The sequence below is a fragment of the Schistocerca serialis genome, chromosome 4, assembly GCF_023864345.2.
Source record: "Schistocerca serialis cubense isolate TAMUIC-IGC-003099 chromosome 4, iqSchSeri2.2, whole genome shotgun sequence".
NCBI classification, from domain to species: Eukaryota; Metazoa; Arthropoda; class Insecta; order Orthoptera; family Acrididae; genus Schistocerca; species Schistocerca serialis.
The window spans coordinates 23,163,946-23,179,117 of NC_064641.1; the positions used below are offsets into that span (position 1 = coordinate 23,163,946).

Sequence of the window (15,172 nt, forward strand, 5' to 3'; positions counted from 1 at the left end):
GCCATAGTACTTGCAGCGGACCCTGATGTAGTTTGGAATTCCTGTGTGACGGTCTGGATAGATGTCTGCATAGTACACATTACGATCCTCTTCAACTGTCGGCGGTCTCTGTCAGTCAACAGACGAGGTCGGCCTGTACGCTTTTGTGCTGTACGTGTCCCTTCACGTTTCCACTTCACTATCACATCGGAAACAGTTGACCAGAGATGTTTAGGAGTGTGGAAATCTCGCATACAGAAGTATAACACAAGTGACACCCAGTCACCTGACCACGATCGAAGTCCGTGAGTTCCGTGGTACGCCCCATTCTGTTCTCTCATGATGTCTGATGACTACTGAGGTCCCTGATATGGAATACCTGGCGGTAGGTGGCAGCACAACGCACCTAATATCAAAAACGTATGGTTTTGGGAGTGCCCGGACACTTTTGATCACATAGTGTAGTTGCTTTACACGCCACCATGTTACACGTTACAATTCGGAACGTTCTAGCGGGAGAGGGTTGCAGCTTTCGCCAGCAAAGCGGGAATGTCGACTGAGCAATACGCATGACATGTTATATCTCAACCGATATTGAGAACAATGAAAATTTGGGAGACCTTAATTTTCAGCTCGGCGTAGAATATGACCGCTAAGCGTGGAGCTATTACATCACCATACTCCGATATGAACTCATCAGGTACACGTTTTGGACCGCAAGACTTGTCTTTATTAAGTGACTCGTTGCTTCCCTACACCGAGGGTATATACTTCTATGTAGAACTACCAGTGACAGTCATCTGATAGGTCTCTTTCATGTAATACAGTGTCTGTACAACATTCCTCCTTATCACAGCTTCCATTTCCATGGTCGTATACAGATTACGTCCGAATCATCACTGTCTTTCTGACAGCACTGTACTGCTTGCCTGCAGTGCAGATAAACTTCAGTAACTGCACTGTGCAACAGAATTAAAGGATCACTTGTTCGAATCCCCGTAATTATCTCCCATTATGACACACTAATTCATAATTTGGCTCAAGGAAGCCTAACCTTATGCTGTAATGGTGCTAAAGTGTAGCGTCCTGCGACGTCACCCCCCCTCCCCCCCCCCACCCCCAACCCCCGCCCCCGGGCTCGACGACGCTTCAAACAGTCGATGTGTGCCCAAAAAAAAAAAAAAAAAAAAAAGTCAGAGCTCAGTATTTCATGTGATGAGGAAATGTGTTAATGTCCCAGTGGCATCACATTTCACCACAATTGTGCTCAGTACCGCCGTGGATGTATTGCCCCATTTGAAGGTCGTCGTGTCCTGTTTTACATCTATCTCACCCCCCTTCCTTTGATGCCTCCACGATAGAACGGCGACGGCTCTGGGGCAATGGAGGTCACACCGCGATGCCCAGCTTTGAAATCACGCGGTTTTTCTATGAGTGGCAGCGGAAAACGTTTCAAACACACCGAAGCCCAGAAAAGACACGAGAAGGCTTCGGAGGGTGGCATGAATGGCGGCAATGGAACCATCCCCACTCCTTGGGGCGTTGATTGCCTCACAGTTTGCGATCGGAAACGACATTTAGGAGTGTGATGAGCAACGGGAAGACATTCTCGGCCATTTTTGATACTGATATTGTAACTAACCTGTTTCTATGGGTTATTACGTTATTATTGGGAATGAAAAAGCTTATTGATTGTGAAATTAACGTGAGATGGTTAGGGTCGCCACCGATTCTAATCATACAACTAATTAAAGGTTTGGCTGAATCGGAAAATAAATCATTTTGAACACAGACAAAAACGCATAAAAATGCATACGTTGTGATGTCGCTCATAGGGGATGCGGTGTAATTAATAGTACTGCCCGTGCACTGTTCACGAGAATCAAACATTTAAAATAAAATAGAACATGCATGAACACTGTGCAGAAGATCAGCTCCCAGCAACACACCTGAAAATAAGATTTGATCTAAGGCATTTGTTTTAAAATAAAAGGGGAAACTAATTACTGGACCTGTGCGTAAGGAAACGCGTTGGATATGCTAACGGGAAAGCTATGAGGTGAGTGGCTTAGGTGCAAAAACGTAACCTCAGAATACAAGAGAAAATTGTGGATAAAATCATTTATTCCTAAGATATGGATGTGAGGCTTGTACACAATTCCTGATAACATTAATTCCTAAAACATTTAAGAAAAGCATCGATACATTCACCGTTATAATCTACACCTAAAATCATTGGTGTGAATCATTCATACAACTGCTGTTGCCTGATAACTGATCGCAATAACTCGTGAATCGGTACACGTTTCGCAGTACACCCGCGTGCCCACGTGGTTTGTGGAGACGCAATTTCTAAGAATCGTGGCCAAGTTGCAACAATATCACATCACACAGTTGTGAAAAGTTTACATTCTTTAAAGCAAACATGAGATCGGACAGTTAGTGATGATGGTAGCCCAACAAACTCTAATGCTCAACCACGTGGTCGGCTCCCCACGGACGAAAGATACATAAAGCAAGGAAAATTTACGAGAAGGCAAAGCTATTAATATTTAGAAAAATAAAAGCTTATACAGGCACAGCTGAAGGCAAACAGACATTCATACAGAAGCGAGTGCTCACTTCTTATCGACACCTTTGTGTGGGGCTCTTCCGGCGGATCCAAGTCTGCTATAGAAATTTACTAAAAGAAAAATCTGCCAAAGTTTTGCATTCCTTGCTGCGACAAGGCAAAGCAATCTTTCAGAGCTGAAAAGCGAGACCAAAAGCTAACAGCTCTCCCCTCGCCAAGTAACAACGCGCCACGCGGTCAGTCTAACTCACACTTCTTCGACTTGAGCACAGCTGTGGACGCTTCCCGTACCGGCGGCAGACTGCCCCCTTTTTCTTCTCCAGCCTCTTCCACGCTCCACGTGGCCCAGAAAACCCAAAGATGTCATTTCCGCCACCAACCTAACGTAGGTGAATTTCTCACAAGTAGCGCAAATCTCGTTGCCTACTTGACCACTACGAGAGTTGGCTATTCTGTACAACTGCTGCTGAATCTGTATGACTATCGCAGACTTTCTGCAGCAGACTACGCCACCGTCTAGCAACCTGACACACAACCACATTCATTCATTCAATCACACCACTGTGAGAGTTATGGGAAAAAAGAAACAAGGAAAAGAAAGAGAAATGCTAGTGAAAATGGGCTACCGGACTAATGAAAGGTTGCTACAGAACCCTTTCATCATCTTCCTGACGCTTCATCTTTCTCTACAGACATCGTGGGCTACCAACCCCATCGAATGTGACCTCACCACTTTGGAGTGCAGTGCAGCTGCATGTTATCCACTGGTGTACACGGTGGAACCACAAGGGACAGTTCAATACCATTCTACGATATCTGAACGTGAATCGAAGCAGAAAAGGTTCTTCCGCTTTTTCAGTGGTCCTGTTTCACACCCTGTTATGACGTGATCGCAGAGCGATGCAACACTGACACATGCACTAATAAAACAGCAAAGGGTCGTTCTAAGGTCCCATAGTTCGGCAGTACCCTCGGTGTTACACCCTCTCCCCCAAGATTATTGAGAATCTTAAAAATGTGCCTTACATTTAAAGGAAGGCAACTGGCACCGAAGGCGTACCAAGTGGTTGCCTACCTGCAGGCAACTAGCACTATTTCGAAGGCTTTCTCTGTAAAGGCACATTTTTAAAAATCTCGATATATGAAGGTGGGTGTCACCAAGGGTTTTGCCGAACTGCGGGGTCTCGGAGAGATCCTTTCCCATTTTATACATGCATGTAACACTGTCACAGCCCTCCGTTATCGTGTCACAGCAGTGTGTGAAAACAGGAGCACTGAAGAAGCATAAGACCCCTTTGCTGCTTCGGATCAAGTTCAAATTTCGTCAAAAGGTTTTGAACAGACCCTAGTGGTTCCATCCTGTACAGGAGAGAATAAACTGATGTTGTACTGCGCTCCAAAGGGGTCTCGCATTCGGGAGGATGATGGTTCAATCCCGCATCCGGACATCCTGATTTAGGTTTTTCCCGATTTACCTAAATCGCGCCAGGCAAATGCCGAGATGGTCCCTTTGGAAGGACACAGCTGACTTCCTTCCCCATCCTTCCCTAATCCGATGAGACCGATGACCTCGCTGTTTGGTCTCTTCACCAAACAACCCAACCGAATCCTCCAAAAGGGTGAGATCACATTTAATCTCACGATGTCCTTAAAGAAGCGTTGGAGCGTCATGGAGATGTCAGCTATGTCGAAGGTTGTCCAGAACGTCTTCCTCGCTCATCACATTGCCAATTGTCGTTTTCGATCGCAAATATGTGCGAATCAACGTGCCAAGGAAAGGCTGTGGTTTCAATGACGACCTTTATGCCACCCTCTGAGATTTTTCTGAGTCGATTCTGAACAGCAATGTGTCTGAAATAATTTCCTCTGCCACTCGTAAGAAAACCATGTGATTTATACGCTGGGTGTCGCAGATACGACCTCAATCCCAAATGTGACAAAAGAGGGGCTGAAATGTGCCACATGCACGGTGTCGTTGAGCAGAATTGTGCTGAAATCCACTTAACTCCATAGATGAAGTGAGCTTCGGCCTTTTTTTCGCACGTGTCGCCACCTTACTGTTTTGAGGCATCGCCGAGCTCGAGCATAACGTCGCATGGCGCCAGAATTTTGTATCATTACGGAGGAAAGTTGTAGCCACCTTTGAGTCAAATTTCGAACTTAATCGTTTCGAGAAAGTGATCGTTCAATTATATTGCGAAGTCTAATAGAGCAAGTTTGAAAATAACGTTAAATAAGAATTATAGTAAGACAATAGTAATGTATTATCAACACGTCAAACAGAAAATTTTGCAAGTTAATAATAAAGCCGTAGGACAAGTTGTTCTGTTTTTGTTCTTAGAGCAGTTGAGGGTAACTGCTTTTGGTAAAAACTATGCTGTATGGGGACAAAAAGAGAAAAACCCGGAAGGACGGGAGGAAATAAAATGTGTGTAATGCTGTTTCAGTGGTTAAAACTCGTGCTAAAGTTGCAAAGAACTTGGCAGTTTCAGCCCGCTCATCAGTATGACGTTGCGCTCCTTCTCGCCTGGATGCATGCCCTGATTGGATTGCCTAGGGTGCCATAAACCCGTTTTATCCTTTTCTCAGGGAGGCTCACCCACAACTGCCGTAACAGGCCCGTGATATCCTGGCCACTGGCGGTGGGACAGAGTTCACATCAGAGACACTCTCATACGTGTTATGTCAGAGACACATCTGCAGAAAACATATCAGTTTACACTGATGCGCTCAACCCATGCATCTCGCGTAATACTGTGGACGAACAAGTCCTAAGCACTACCACACCAGTTGTTAAATTCAAATACTAGAAGGGCTGCTGTTGACAGCCAGTCAGCACAAAGGACATTTATGATAGGTCCACACGCACGCCGTATAATTGCTTTTTGCAAATCTGCTCACTTCAGAAAAATATTTATTTATTACGTGAGAAATGGTCAATACGCTGAATGAATGGGAGTGTATTTGTGTACTCTTTTTACAGAGACGCAGAAACATTGTTGTTGCAGCGACATTGTTGTCGTAGAGGGGCGAAGTAGTTTCAGTTCAGTGATTGATAAGACATAGTTCAGCCCTTAGTCACAACCGAGCACAGTCTTGTAAATGTTCAAATCTGATATCGTAGTTTCACCGGTAACACACTGATTTGCGTCCACTGCAGACGCGAAAACTGTCAGAGTTCATCAAAGGAAGGACTGCACTGTAGTTCCTTCTCTAAATTGTCGCGCAGATGACAAAATGCTAGATATCGAAATAGACGACAGAGTGATAGAGAAACAGTTAAAATCGCTCAAGGCCGCTGGACCTGATGGGATACCAGTTCGATTTTACACAGAGTACGCGAAGGAACTTGCCCCCTTCTTGCAGCGGTGTACCGTTGGTCTCTAGAAAAGCGTAGCGTTCCAATGGATTGGAAAAGGGCACAGGTCATCCCCGATTTCAAGAAGGGACGTCGAACACATGTGCACAACTATAGACCTATATCTCTAACTTCGATCAGTTGTAGAATTTTGGAACACGTATTATGTTCGAGTATAATGACTTTCCTGGAGACTAGAAATCTACTCTGTAAAAATCAGGATGGGTTTCGAAAAAGACGATCGTGTGAAACCCAGCTCGCGCTATTCGTCCACGAGACTCAGAGGGCCATAGACACGGGTTCCCAGGTAGATGCCGTGTTTCTTGACTTCCGCAAGGCGTTCGATACAGTTCCCCACAGTCGTTTAATGAACAAAGTAAGAGCATGTGGACTATCAGACCAGTTGTGTGATTGGATTGAAGAGTTCCTAGATAACAGAATGCAGCATGTCATTCTCAATGGAGAGAAGTCTTCCGAAGCAAGAGTGATTTCAGGTGTGCCGCAGGGGAGTGCCGTAGGGCCGTTGCTATTCACAATATACATAAATGACCTTGTGGATGACATCGGAAGTTCACTGAGGCTTTTTGCGGATGATGCTGTGGTATATCGAGAGGTTGTAACAATGGAAAATCGTACTGAAATGCAGGAGGATCTGCAGCGAATTGACGCATGGTGCAGGGAATGGCAATTGAATCTCAATGTAGACAAGTGTAATGTGCTGCGAATACAAAGAAAGATAGATCGTTTATCATATAGGTACAAAATAGCAGGTCAGCAACTGGAAGCAGTTAATTCCATAAATTATCTGGCAGTACGCAGTAGGAGTGATTTAAAATGGAATGATCATATAAAGTTGATCGTTGGTAACGTGGTAACGCAGATGCCAGACTGAGATTCATTGGAAGAATCCTAAGGAAATGCAATCCGAAAACAAAGGAAGTAAGTTACAGTACGCTTGTTCACCCACTGCTCGAATACTGCTCAGCAGTGTGGGATTCGGACCAGATAGGGTTGACGGAGGAGATAGAGAAGATGCAACGGAGTGCAGCGCGCTTCGTTACAGGATCATTTAATAATTGCGAAAGCATTGCGGAGATGATAGATAAACTGCAGTGGAAGACTCTGCAGGAGAGACGCTCAGTAGCTCGGTGCGGGCTATTGTTGAAGTTTCGAGAACATACCTTCACCGAGGAGTCAAGGAGTATGTTGCTCCGCCGGCCGCGGTGGTCTAGCGGTTCTAGGCGCGCAGTCCGGAACCACGGGACTGCTACGGTCGCAGTTTCGAATCCTCGGGCATGGATGTGTGTGATGTCCTTAGGTTAGTTCGGTTTAAGTAGTTCTAAGTTCTAGGGGACTGATGACCACAGTAGTTAAGTCCCATAGTGCTCAGAGCCATTTGAACGATTTTAGTATGTTGCTTCCTCCTACGTATATCTCGCGAAGAGACCGTGAGGATAAAAACAGAGAGTTTAGAGCCCACACAGAAGCATACCGACAATCCTTCTTTCCACGAACATTACGAGACTGGAATGGAAGGGAGAACCGATAGAGGTACTCAAGGTACCCTCCGCCACACACCGTCAGGTGGCTTGCGGAGTATGGATGTAGATGTAGATGTAGAAATCAGTACAAAACACATATTAATGTAAAGTATTTATCCGTGTCTTTACGCACGGAAAACCAACGTCTCCCCCATGCCGTCACGTCAGAAATCAGAGTTTCTTGTTCGTCGGCGCCCTACTACTCGATTGTTCAACTTCGACAGTCGAAAACAGGCACTTAATGCCATTGGAAGATACGTACAGATACACTGAAATATAAACATTGTCATCAAGTCACGGTCCAGTCTGGCTGGTTCCAAGTACTTCAGCTGTAATTGGAGATGTCACTGGGTCAGCGTGGGAATGCAAGGGGTTGTCCGACAATGTGCATGGAATGGTTTGGTCTGAAACTCTTTCGGCTGCACCATTATTGTACTCTGTCAGCCGCTTATGTCAGCATAATTCCTCATTTGCGGCCTGTATGGTTACTATAATGTTTCCCATTCATATCTGCTAGGCTTACATAGTTTCATTATCACGTTGCAACACCACCATAGGCGGCGCTCATAAATTTTGGCTCGTCAGTATATTCGTAGACGTTAACTTGCTGTTTTTCTGAGAGTGGTGTGTGGGTGTGCCCGGCAGAGCGGACGCAGACGCAGAGCTCGGTGTCTGTGGACTCTGGGTCGGAGGAGAGCGGCGACACGCGCCAGCACACGGACACCGAGCTGAGCACGGCGGCCGGCAGCCAGGGCCGCGGCCGCTCCGCCACGCCGCTGCGCCAGCAGGCCACGCACCTGCCGCAGCACCACTACGGTTCCTTCTACCTGCGCATGGGCGCCGTCGGTGAGTCGCCAGCCGCTCCCCACTGCACAGCCACGCGCCACGTCTGCCCGAGCAGCACTACAGCAATTTGCACCTCCGCATGGTCGCTGTTGGTGAATCACCCTCTGCTCCCTAGAGAGCCTGTATAGGGAGAGAGTGGCCAACCGGACGATACGGCGGCCATTTCTCTTCCAAACTGCGGGCGGGACTTTTGAATGGAGTAGTGGAGTACACACTCACCTAATCAAAAGCAAAAGATAATATGGCGAAATCATTCGTTAAATGCCTTTCTTTACAGCTATAATATACTCATAGTAGCCTACTACGTACAGCACAGAAAAATTTGGTACAGTGGCTGTAAAAATTATTCGTTACTTGCATCTATCCCCTTTTAAGTTCGTCTACTAGACATATTGCAATGAAAGTAACGTAAATAAAAAAATATATTGTATAGCATTTGTTTTGTATCGGAAGTGCATACCGCTAAAGATTTAACGTACCTATATTACGTCAGATGAATGAAAGTCGTAAGCAGTTGTTTATTTGTGACATGCAAAATGTGTGAGACGCAATAGAACTTCTTGTCACGTCTTCAAACTTTTTGCATGTCACAAGTAAATAACTGCTTACGACTTTCTTTCATATATATATATATATATATATATATATATATTATTCTGAGTCGTGGTCACCTTTCTGCTCATACGGCAAAGACTACCAAATCCACCGGTTAGTCCCTCAACCGTTAGGGGTAAAACTCAATGGGACTCGGGGCAAGTAAGGCTAGCAACCTCCTTCCCTGGTACTTTAAATGTGATGCTGCCAACAATCCAAAATGCCTCGGACCTTTGGAGGTGACGGAGTCCCACCTCTTACTGACAAACCAGGGACTCCTAACATACGACTTGGCAATTTTGAAGTAATAGGCTTAACATCAGAAGACGCACCAATGTTAGCACTGAATAGGGGATCATGGAGGAATTTTATAAGGGGGACTATGCTCCAGACTGAACGCTGAAAGGCATAATCAGTCTTAAATGATGATGATGATGATGATGATGATGATGATGATGATGACTGAATACCTCTTGTAGATAACAAACGAAAAAATTACAAAAATCAGGTAATGTTAAATCTAGGCTGCTGTAATAACTACCAAATATATCAAGAAAATTACCGTATCACTTCTACCCCACAGTAAGTAGGCCTATTAAAAACTGTCTTCAAGAGTACCTACAATTATTTACTACGAATAATGTTTCCAGCAACCACGACAAAATGAAGACAGAAATCTGGGATACTTCCTGCCCTAACAGCATTAATGAAATGGTTATAAAACTACAATCACATTACTGGAATTACTAACAGTGGCCTAGAAATCAAATGACACTCGTGGAAATCTTCAATACAGTACCGGTACTGTTAAAAAAAAAAAAACCTTATGACACTGAAGGACGTAATTACGACGTCTGCAGCTTAGCAAAACTCTTACACATTATATACACAATCCCATTTTTAATTCTATGTTTTTAAGAATAATGTGTTATAATAATTTTCACACAGCCAATTTACATGTCTCTTTTCAAATTTAACTATGTATATTGCAAGTTGTTTTATATGTAGTAAAAAGCAAAAACGACTTCCTCCGCATAAATAAGAGTATTTGGTTGGTTTCCACTAGGCTCCTCTTTGATTTATGTCAGCCCTGTTGACTGCGACTGCCCACTGCTTTCGTTTTTCTTCGTTGCGTGGAAATGTTAACATGCGAAATCCACCTTCTCCTCTATTGGAACAAACAAATGCAGCACAACCTGGCATCGTTTACGAACGTCTGCAGAACGAATTACAGATGTCAAAAACAATACTGTACAATTCCTAACGTGTTTACTTTAAACATGTAGGCCTACCGACGTCATCACAAAACGCTTCATTATTTCAACTCGTATTTAAGATCGAAAACGCTAATTACGTACTAAAAACGATATACAACTAAATCGAACATACATGCACAACCCATAACAAGTCTCTCAATAATTCAAATACCTTTTAATCGTTTCCAGAAGTCCTCTGAACTTCAACTCAAAAGCACGGCGAACATAGGAAGCGCGGGAGACGTTTGGCGCCATTTTTCTGCCACAGCTAATCAACCAATCAGAATCGTTCAAATGGCTCTGAGCACTATGGGGCTTAACTTCTGAGGTCATCAGTCTCCTAGAACTTAGAACTACTTAAACCTAACTAACCTAAGGACATCACACACATCCATGCACGAGGCAGGATTCGAGCCTGCGACCATAGCGGTCGCGCGGTTGCAGACTCTAGCGCCTAGAACCGCTCGGCCACTACGGCCGGCTAATCAACCAAACACGGGCAACTTCACCTATGGCCACTCTCCCCGTATACAGGCTCTTTACTGTACCCTACTACATATCTTACCGACAATCATTCTTCCCACGGACTATTTGCGAGTGGAACAGTTTTGGAGGGATAGGATAGTGGTACCGAAAGTACCCTCCGCCACACACCATTATGTGGCTTGCGGAGTATGGTATGGATGTAGATGCTGCAGCATCACTATGCCTCCTGCTACCTGCAAATGGATGCTGCCATCGAGGCAGCTATTACTCCATACTATATAGGCACGTCTATCATAGCAACACTATGGCTGTTTCTACCTGCAGTCGGGTGCCATCACTGCGGTATATGTATGTGCATCTACCACAGCTACATATGGCTCTTTCTACATGCACGTGGGTGCTATCAGTCAGTGACCCACCACTCTCAAGTACATATCTGCACCTGATGCATCTCCACTATGGCTCCTTTTACCTGTACATGCATACCATCAGTGAGTAACTGTCACCTAGCATCAGCCACACTATAAATGTCATTCCCATAGAAATTTATGATTACATGCATGCATGTCTGAAGCGACAGACAGTGTCACTGAGGATTACAGTGCTGGCACACATTTTGCAATTACGCAGTGACGTGAACTGTTACCAACAAGTGAAAATTTCTGCCAGGCCAGCTGAGCATGCCAGCTAGACCAATCCAAACTTCCATATGCCATATAGTCACAACCTTATGCTCGCACAATTCGTGATTCTCTGTTTGGTCCTGGGGGGTGAGCTCGGATAGTCAAGCTGGTTAAGGCAACTGCTCATGATACGTGGGAAATCTGGATCTGGAAGCCAGTCTGGCAGAAATTTTCATCGGTCACAAACAGCTGACGTCAATGCATCATCACGGTATACGAATCTATTACCATAGAAGTTTTTATATTTTATTTTATACATGTTTACTAGCTGAGCGCCAACGGCCTTGATGCAGTAGCAACACCAGTTCCCAGCAGATCACCTAAGTCGTGCACTGTCGGGCTGAGCTAGCACTGCTGGCAAGTGGGATGCACTCAGCCGTTGTTAGGCAAACTGAGGAGCTACTTGATTGAGAAATAGCGGCTCCGTCTCTAAATCTGGCATACGGTCGGGTGAGCGGTGTGCTGACCACATGCCCCTCCATATCCACATCCAGTGACCCCTGCGGGCTGAGGATGACACGGCGGCCGGTTGGTACCGTTAGGCCTTCCAAAGCCTGTTCGGACGGAGTTCGGCATTTTAGTTTTACTAACTGAGCAGTAACAAGAATTTTATTTATTTATTTATTTATATGTTTATTTCATTAACAGTACAAAGTAACCCACTGTCTTGAAATGTAAGGTGGGTTGGATGCTTCTGAATCTAATAACAAAGACCTCTCATTGTTTCAGTCTCATTGGTGTATAGTAGTTAATGCTTTTTTAAATAATATAAAGAACAAGTAACAAAAATGTTGGTAATCTTTCCGTGAGTTTCCTTTGCTGGTGCTGTGGTACTTTTGTTAGTGACATAGACAGTGGGGCCTCTAAAATTCGAACGCCGTGAAGACGGTCTGCGGCAAACATCACATTGGGAGGAAGTGTGCTATGTACTTAGATAGGCTAATGATTAGCTTTTCAGGACAAATCCGCGTAGTAGGGGTAATACTATGTACAGTCTGTATATAAAGATTCGTGGAGAGCACTTCTCATTCAGAAATGGATTTTGAATGTCGTTCGTTTGTATGATGATTATTTTATCCTTCATGTAAGAAGGAGAAGCGTCTATGAGTATGTCTCGAAATGCGACAGTGCCAGGACTTTGGCCTGTAGAGAATGAGGTCTATCGCTCTACGATATTACTGTTCATGTTGGCCAGGAGGCCAAACTCAACACCTTGCAGGATATTAATTGTTTCACCTAAACATCACAGCTCTAACATGGAGAACCTTACAGTCATATCACGTACTTTGAGTCACGAATTGGACTTCTTTGCAACATAACCAGTAAACACACACACACACACACACACACACACACACACACACACACACACACTCTATATGATGACACATGAAGCTCCACGGCCTGTCAGCAGAGCCACCATTGTACCGACTTTTCCTGACACATCATTCGGTACAGCCGACTGCAGCACTGGACATAAGAATGTCGTCACATCGTCTTTTCAGATGAGTCCCGGTTCTGCATTCAGCATCAGAGAGGATGCTGTGGAGTCTCCAAGGATATCAAAGTCTACCAAATTGTATTCGTCATCGTTATAAGGGGGAAACATCTGAGGTGATGGAAAATGGAAATGAGCGTTTGGCGTCATTGGCCGGGAGGCCCCTTACGAGGCAGGTCCGGCCGTCCTGGTGCAGGTCTTATTACATTCGACGCCACATGGGGCGACCTGCGCGCCGGATGGGGATGAGATGATGATGAAGACAGCATACAACACCGAGTTCCTGAGCGGAGAAAATCTCCGACCAAGACGGGAATCGAATCCGGGCCCTTAGGACGGCAATCCGTCACGCTGACCACTCAGCTATCGGGGAGGACATCTGAGGTGATGACGTGGGTTAACGCTGGGTACTTCACAACATCGCCTGTGGTTGATACAGCCGTTGATTCGGCGAGCAGTCGCTGTACTCGTGATGTGCTAGGCCTGGCAGGTGTGAGCTGACTTCGAGGCACTGCGCACCCATATCCGTGCTACAAGCGCAGTTCGACTTGACATCCAGCTGGGTTAGAGCCATTGCTGCTGCCACTAGTGGTAACTCTGTGCACTAAATTTCGCACTCTGTATACCTGCATATAGCAAGCAAATTTGTGTTTTCTTCCTACTATGATGCATATGCACGATAACTAAATATTCGTTATCTCCTATCGTTCCTGGTGTTCGTTTCAATTGCCATCACTGAAATTGTAAGGTCTACATTGTCGGCCGAGAAACACAGAAAACACCAAAATTAGGTTTTTTGTAGACAATCTTTGGAATGTAGTGGTGATTAATTTGAAAACAATACGTAAGTAAAATTCACGGTGATAATTGTTGTTGTTTCATAAGCCATGCTCTACAGTTCTCATACATTCTATGAATGGTATTGTGGCCAACACCACGAGTTTCTGAAATACACAACTTCATTCACTACCAGTTTCAGCCTACTTTAACCTCTTCAGATACCCACTATTCAATAACTGTCACAATTATGAAAGTTGAGAGGCACCCACGTGCCTTGCTCATACTGTGGCATCAAGCAGTCAGGCCTGCAAGATGAGTTGTCTGCCAAGCGAGTGGATTCATTCTTATTTATCGAGTAACATGAACTCTCGTACTCACAATTAAGTCATTAATCAACCTCCTGTATGAATAATACGCAACGGAAACGCACATCTGACTATCAGTAATTTACAGAACTCTGACTGTTCACTACGCACTGGCAATACCACATTTTCTTTTTGTCTTTTATTTAACGGCATTTATCAACACGTGGCCACCGCACTGAATATGGATGGCGCACACATTATAAATTCGGGACATCATGACAACATACAATTCGAAGGAAAAGTCCACCAATCTTTTTCTTTTCACTATCTTATTTATTCCGATAAATTCTATAACCTAAGCACACAAATTCTATAACCTACAACAATAACACTTGAGAAATTCCGCCCAGTGAGCATGGCTAAAACACCTACTTGGGCACCATCACTTGTTGCAGGTCGTGGTCGACTTCACATGTGGCTGAAAACTTCCTGTTTCCTTAAGCAACGTAACTAACCGGCGAACGGTCCGGACACTTGGATGATGTCGTCCAGGGTACCGAGCACCGTACATAGCACACGCCCGCTGGGCATTTTGATCACAATAGCCATACATCAACACGATATCGACCTTTTCCGCAATTGTTAAACGTTCCATTTCAACACGGGTAATGTATCACGAAGCAAATACCGTCCGCACTGGCGCAATGTTACGTGACACCACGTACTTATACGTTTGTGACTATTAGAGCGCCATCTATCAGAAAGCGAAGAAAGTGGTCTAACTAAAACATTCATATTACTTTAGGTACTACACGAATATGTAATAAAAATATGTAATAAAAAACATTCTTGGTAGCGCCATCTAGCGGGCCAACCATAGCGCCCTCTGGTTTCCCCCTTCAAGTTAGACGAGTTTCGTTCTTTGTAGTTTTTTCGTTTGGTGCTTATTTCATGAGATATTTGGCCCGGTCACTATCAATGGACCACCCTGTATACGGCACAAGGTTTGAGCTTCAAGCTATACAGAACGCAGGTGCTGCAAGTCGTTCTGGGGAGTGATAAACAACAACAAGAACATGGAGGGTTTTGTGAATTCATATTGGGCGTAGAAATGATTAACAACTCCCGTTCGTGTTTCGTGCTCAGTGATGAGGCTGCGTTCCGTTTTTGTGGAAAAATGAAACGTTACAACCTGAGAATATAGGCTACATAGTAGTCAAGTACCGTAATAGAGCACGAATGACTCTCTCCTAAGCTTTCTGTGTTTATCTTCG

General features: G+C 44.7%; 1 protein-coding gene across 1 annotated transcript in view; it reads left to right on the forward strand.

Annotated features, from left to right (window-relative positions):
- Positions 1-15,172, forward strand: part of LOC126473840 (proton channel OtopLc-like) — a 255,005-nt gene that overhangs the window by 135,867 nt on the left and 103,966 nt on the right. The window contains 2 exon segments of the mRNA XM_050101167.1: positions 2,003-2,042; positions 8,107-8,296. Of these exon segments, the coding sequence (XP_049957124.1) occupies positions 2,003-2,042; positions 8,107-8,296 (230 nt within the window).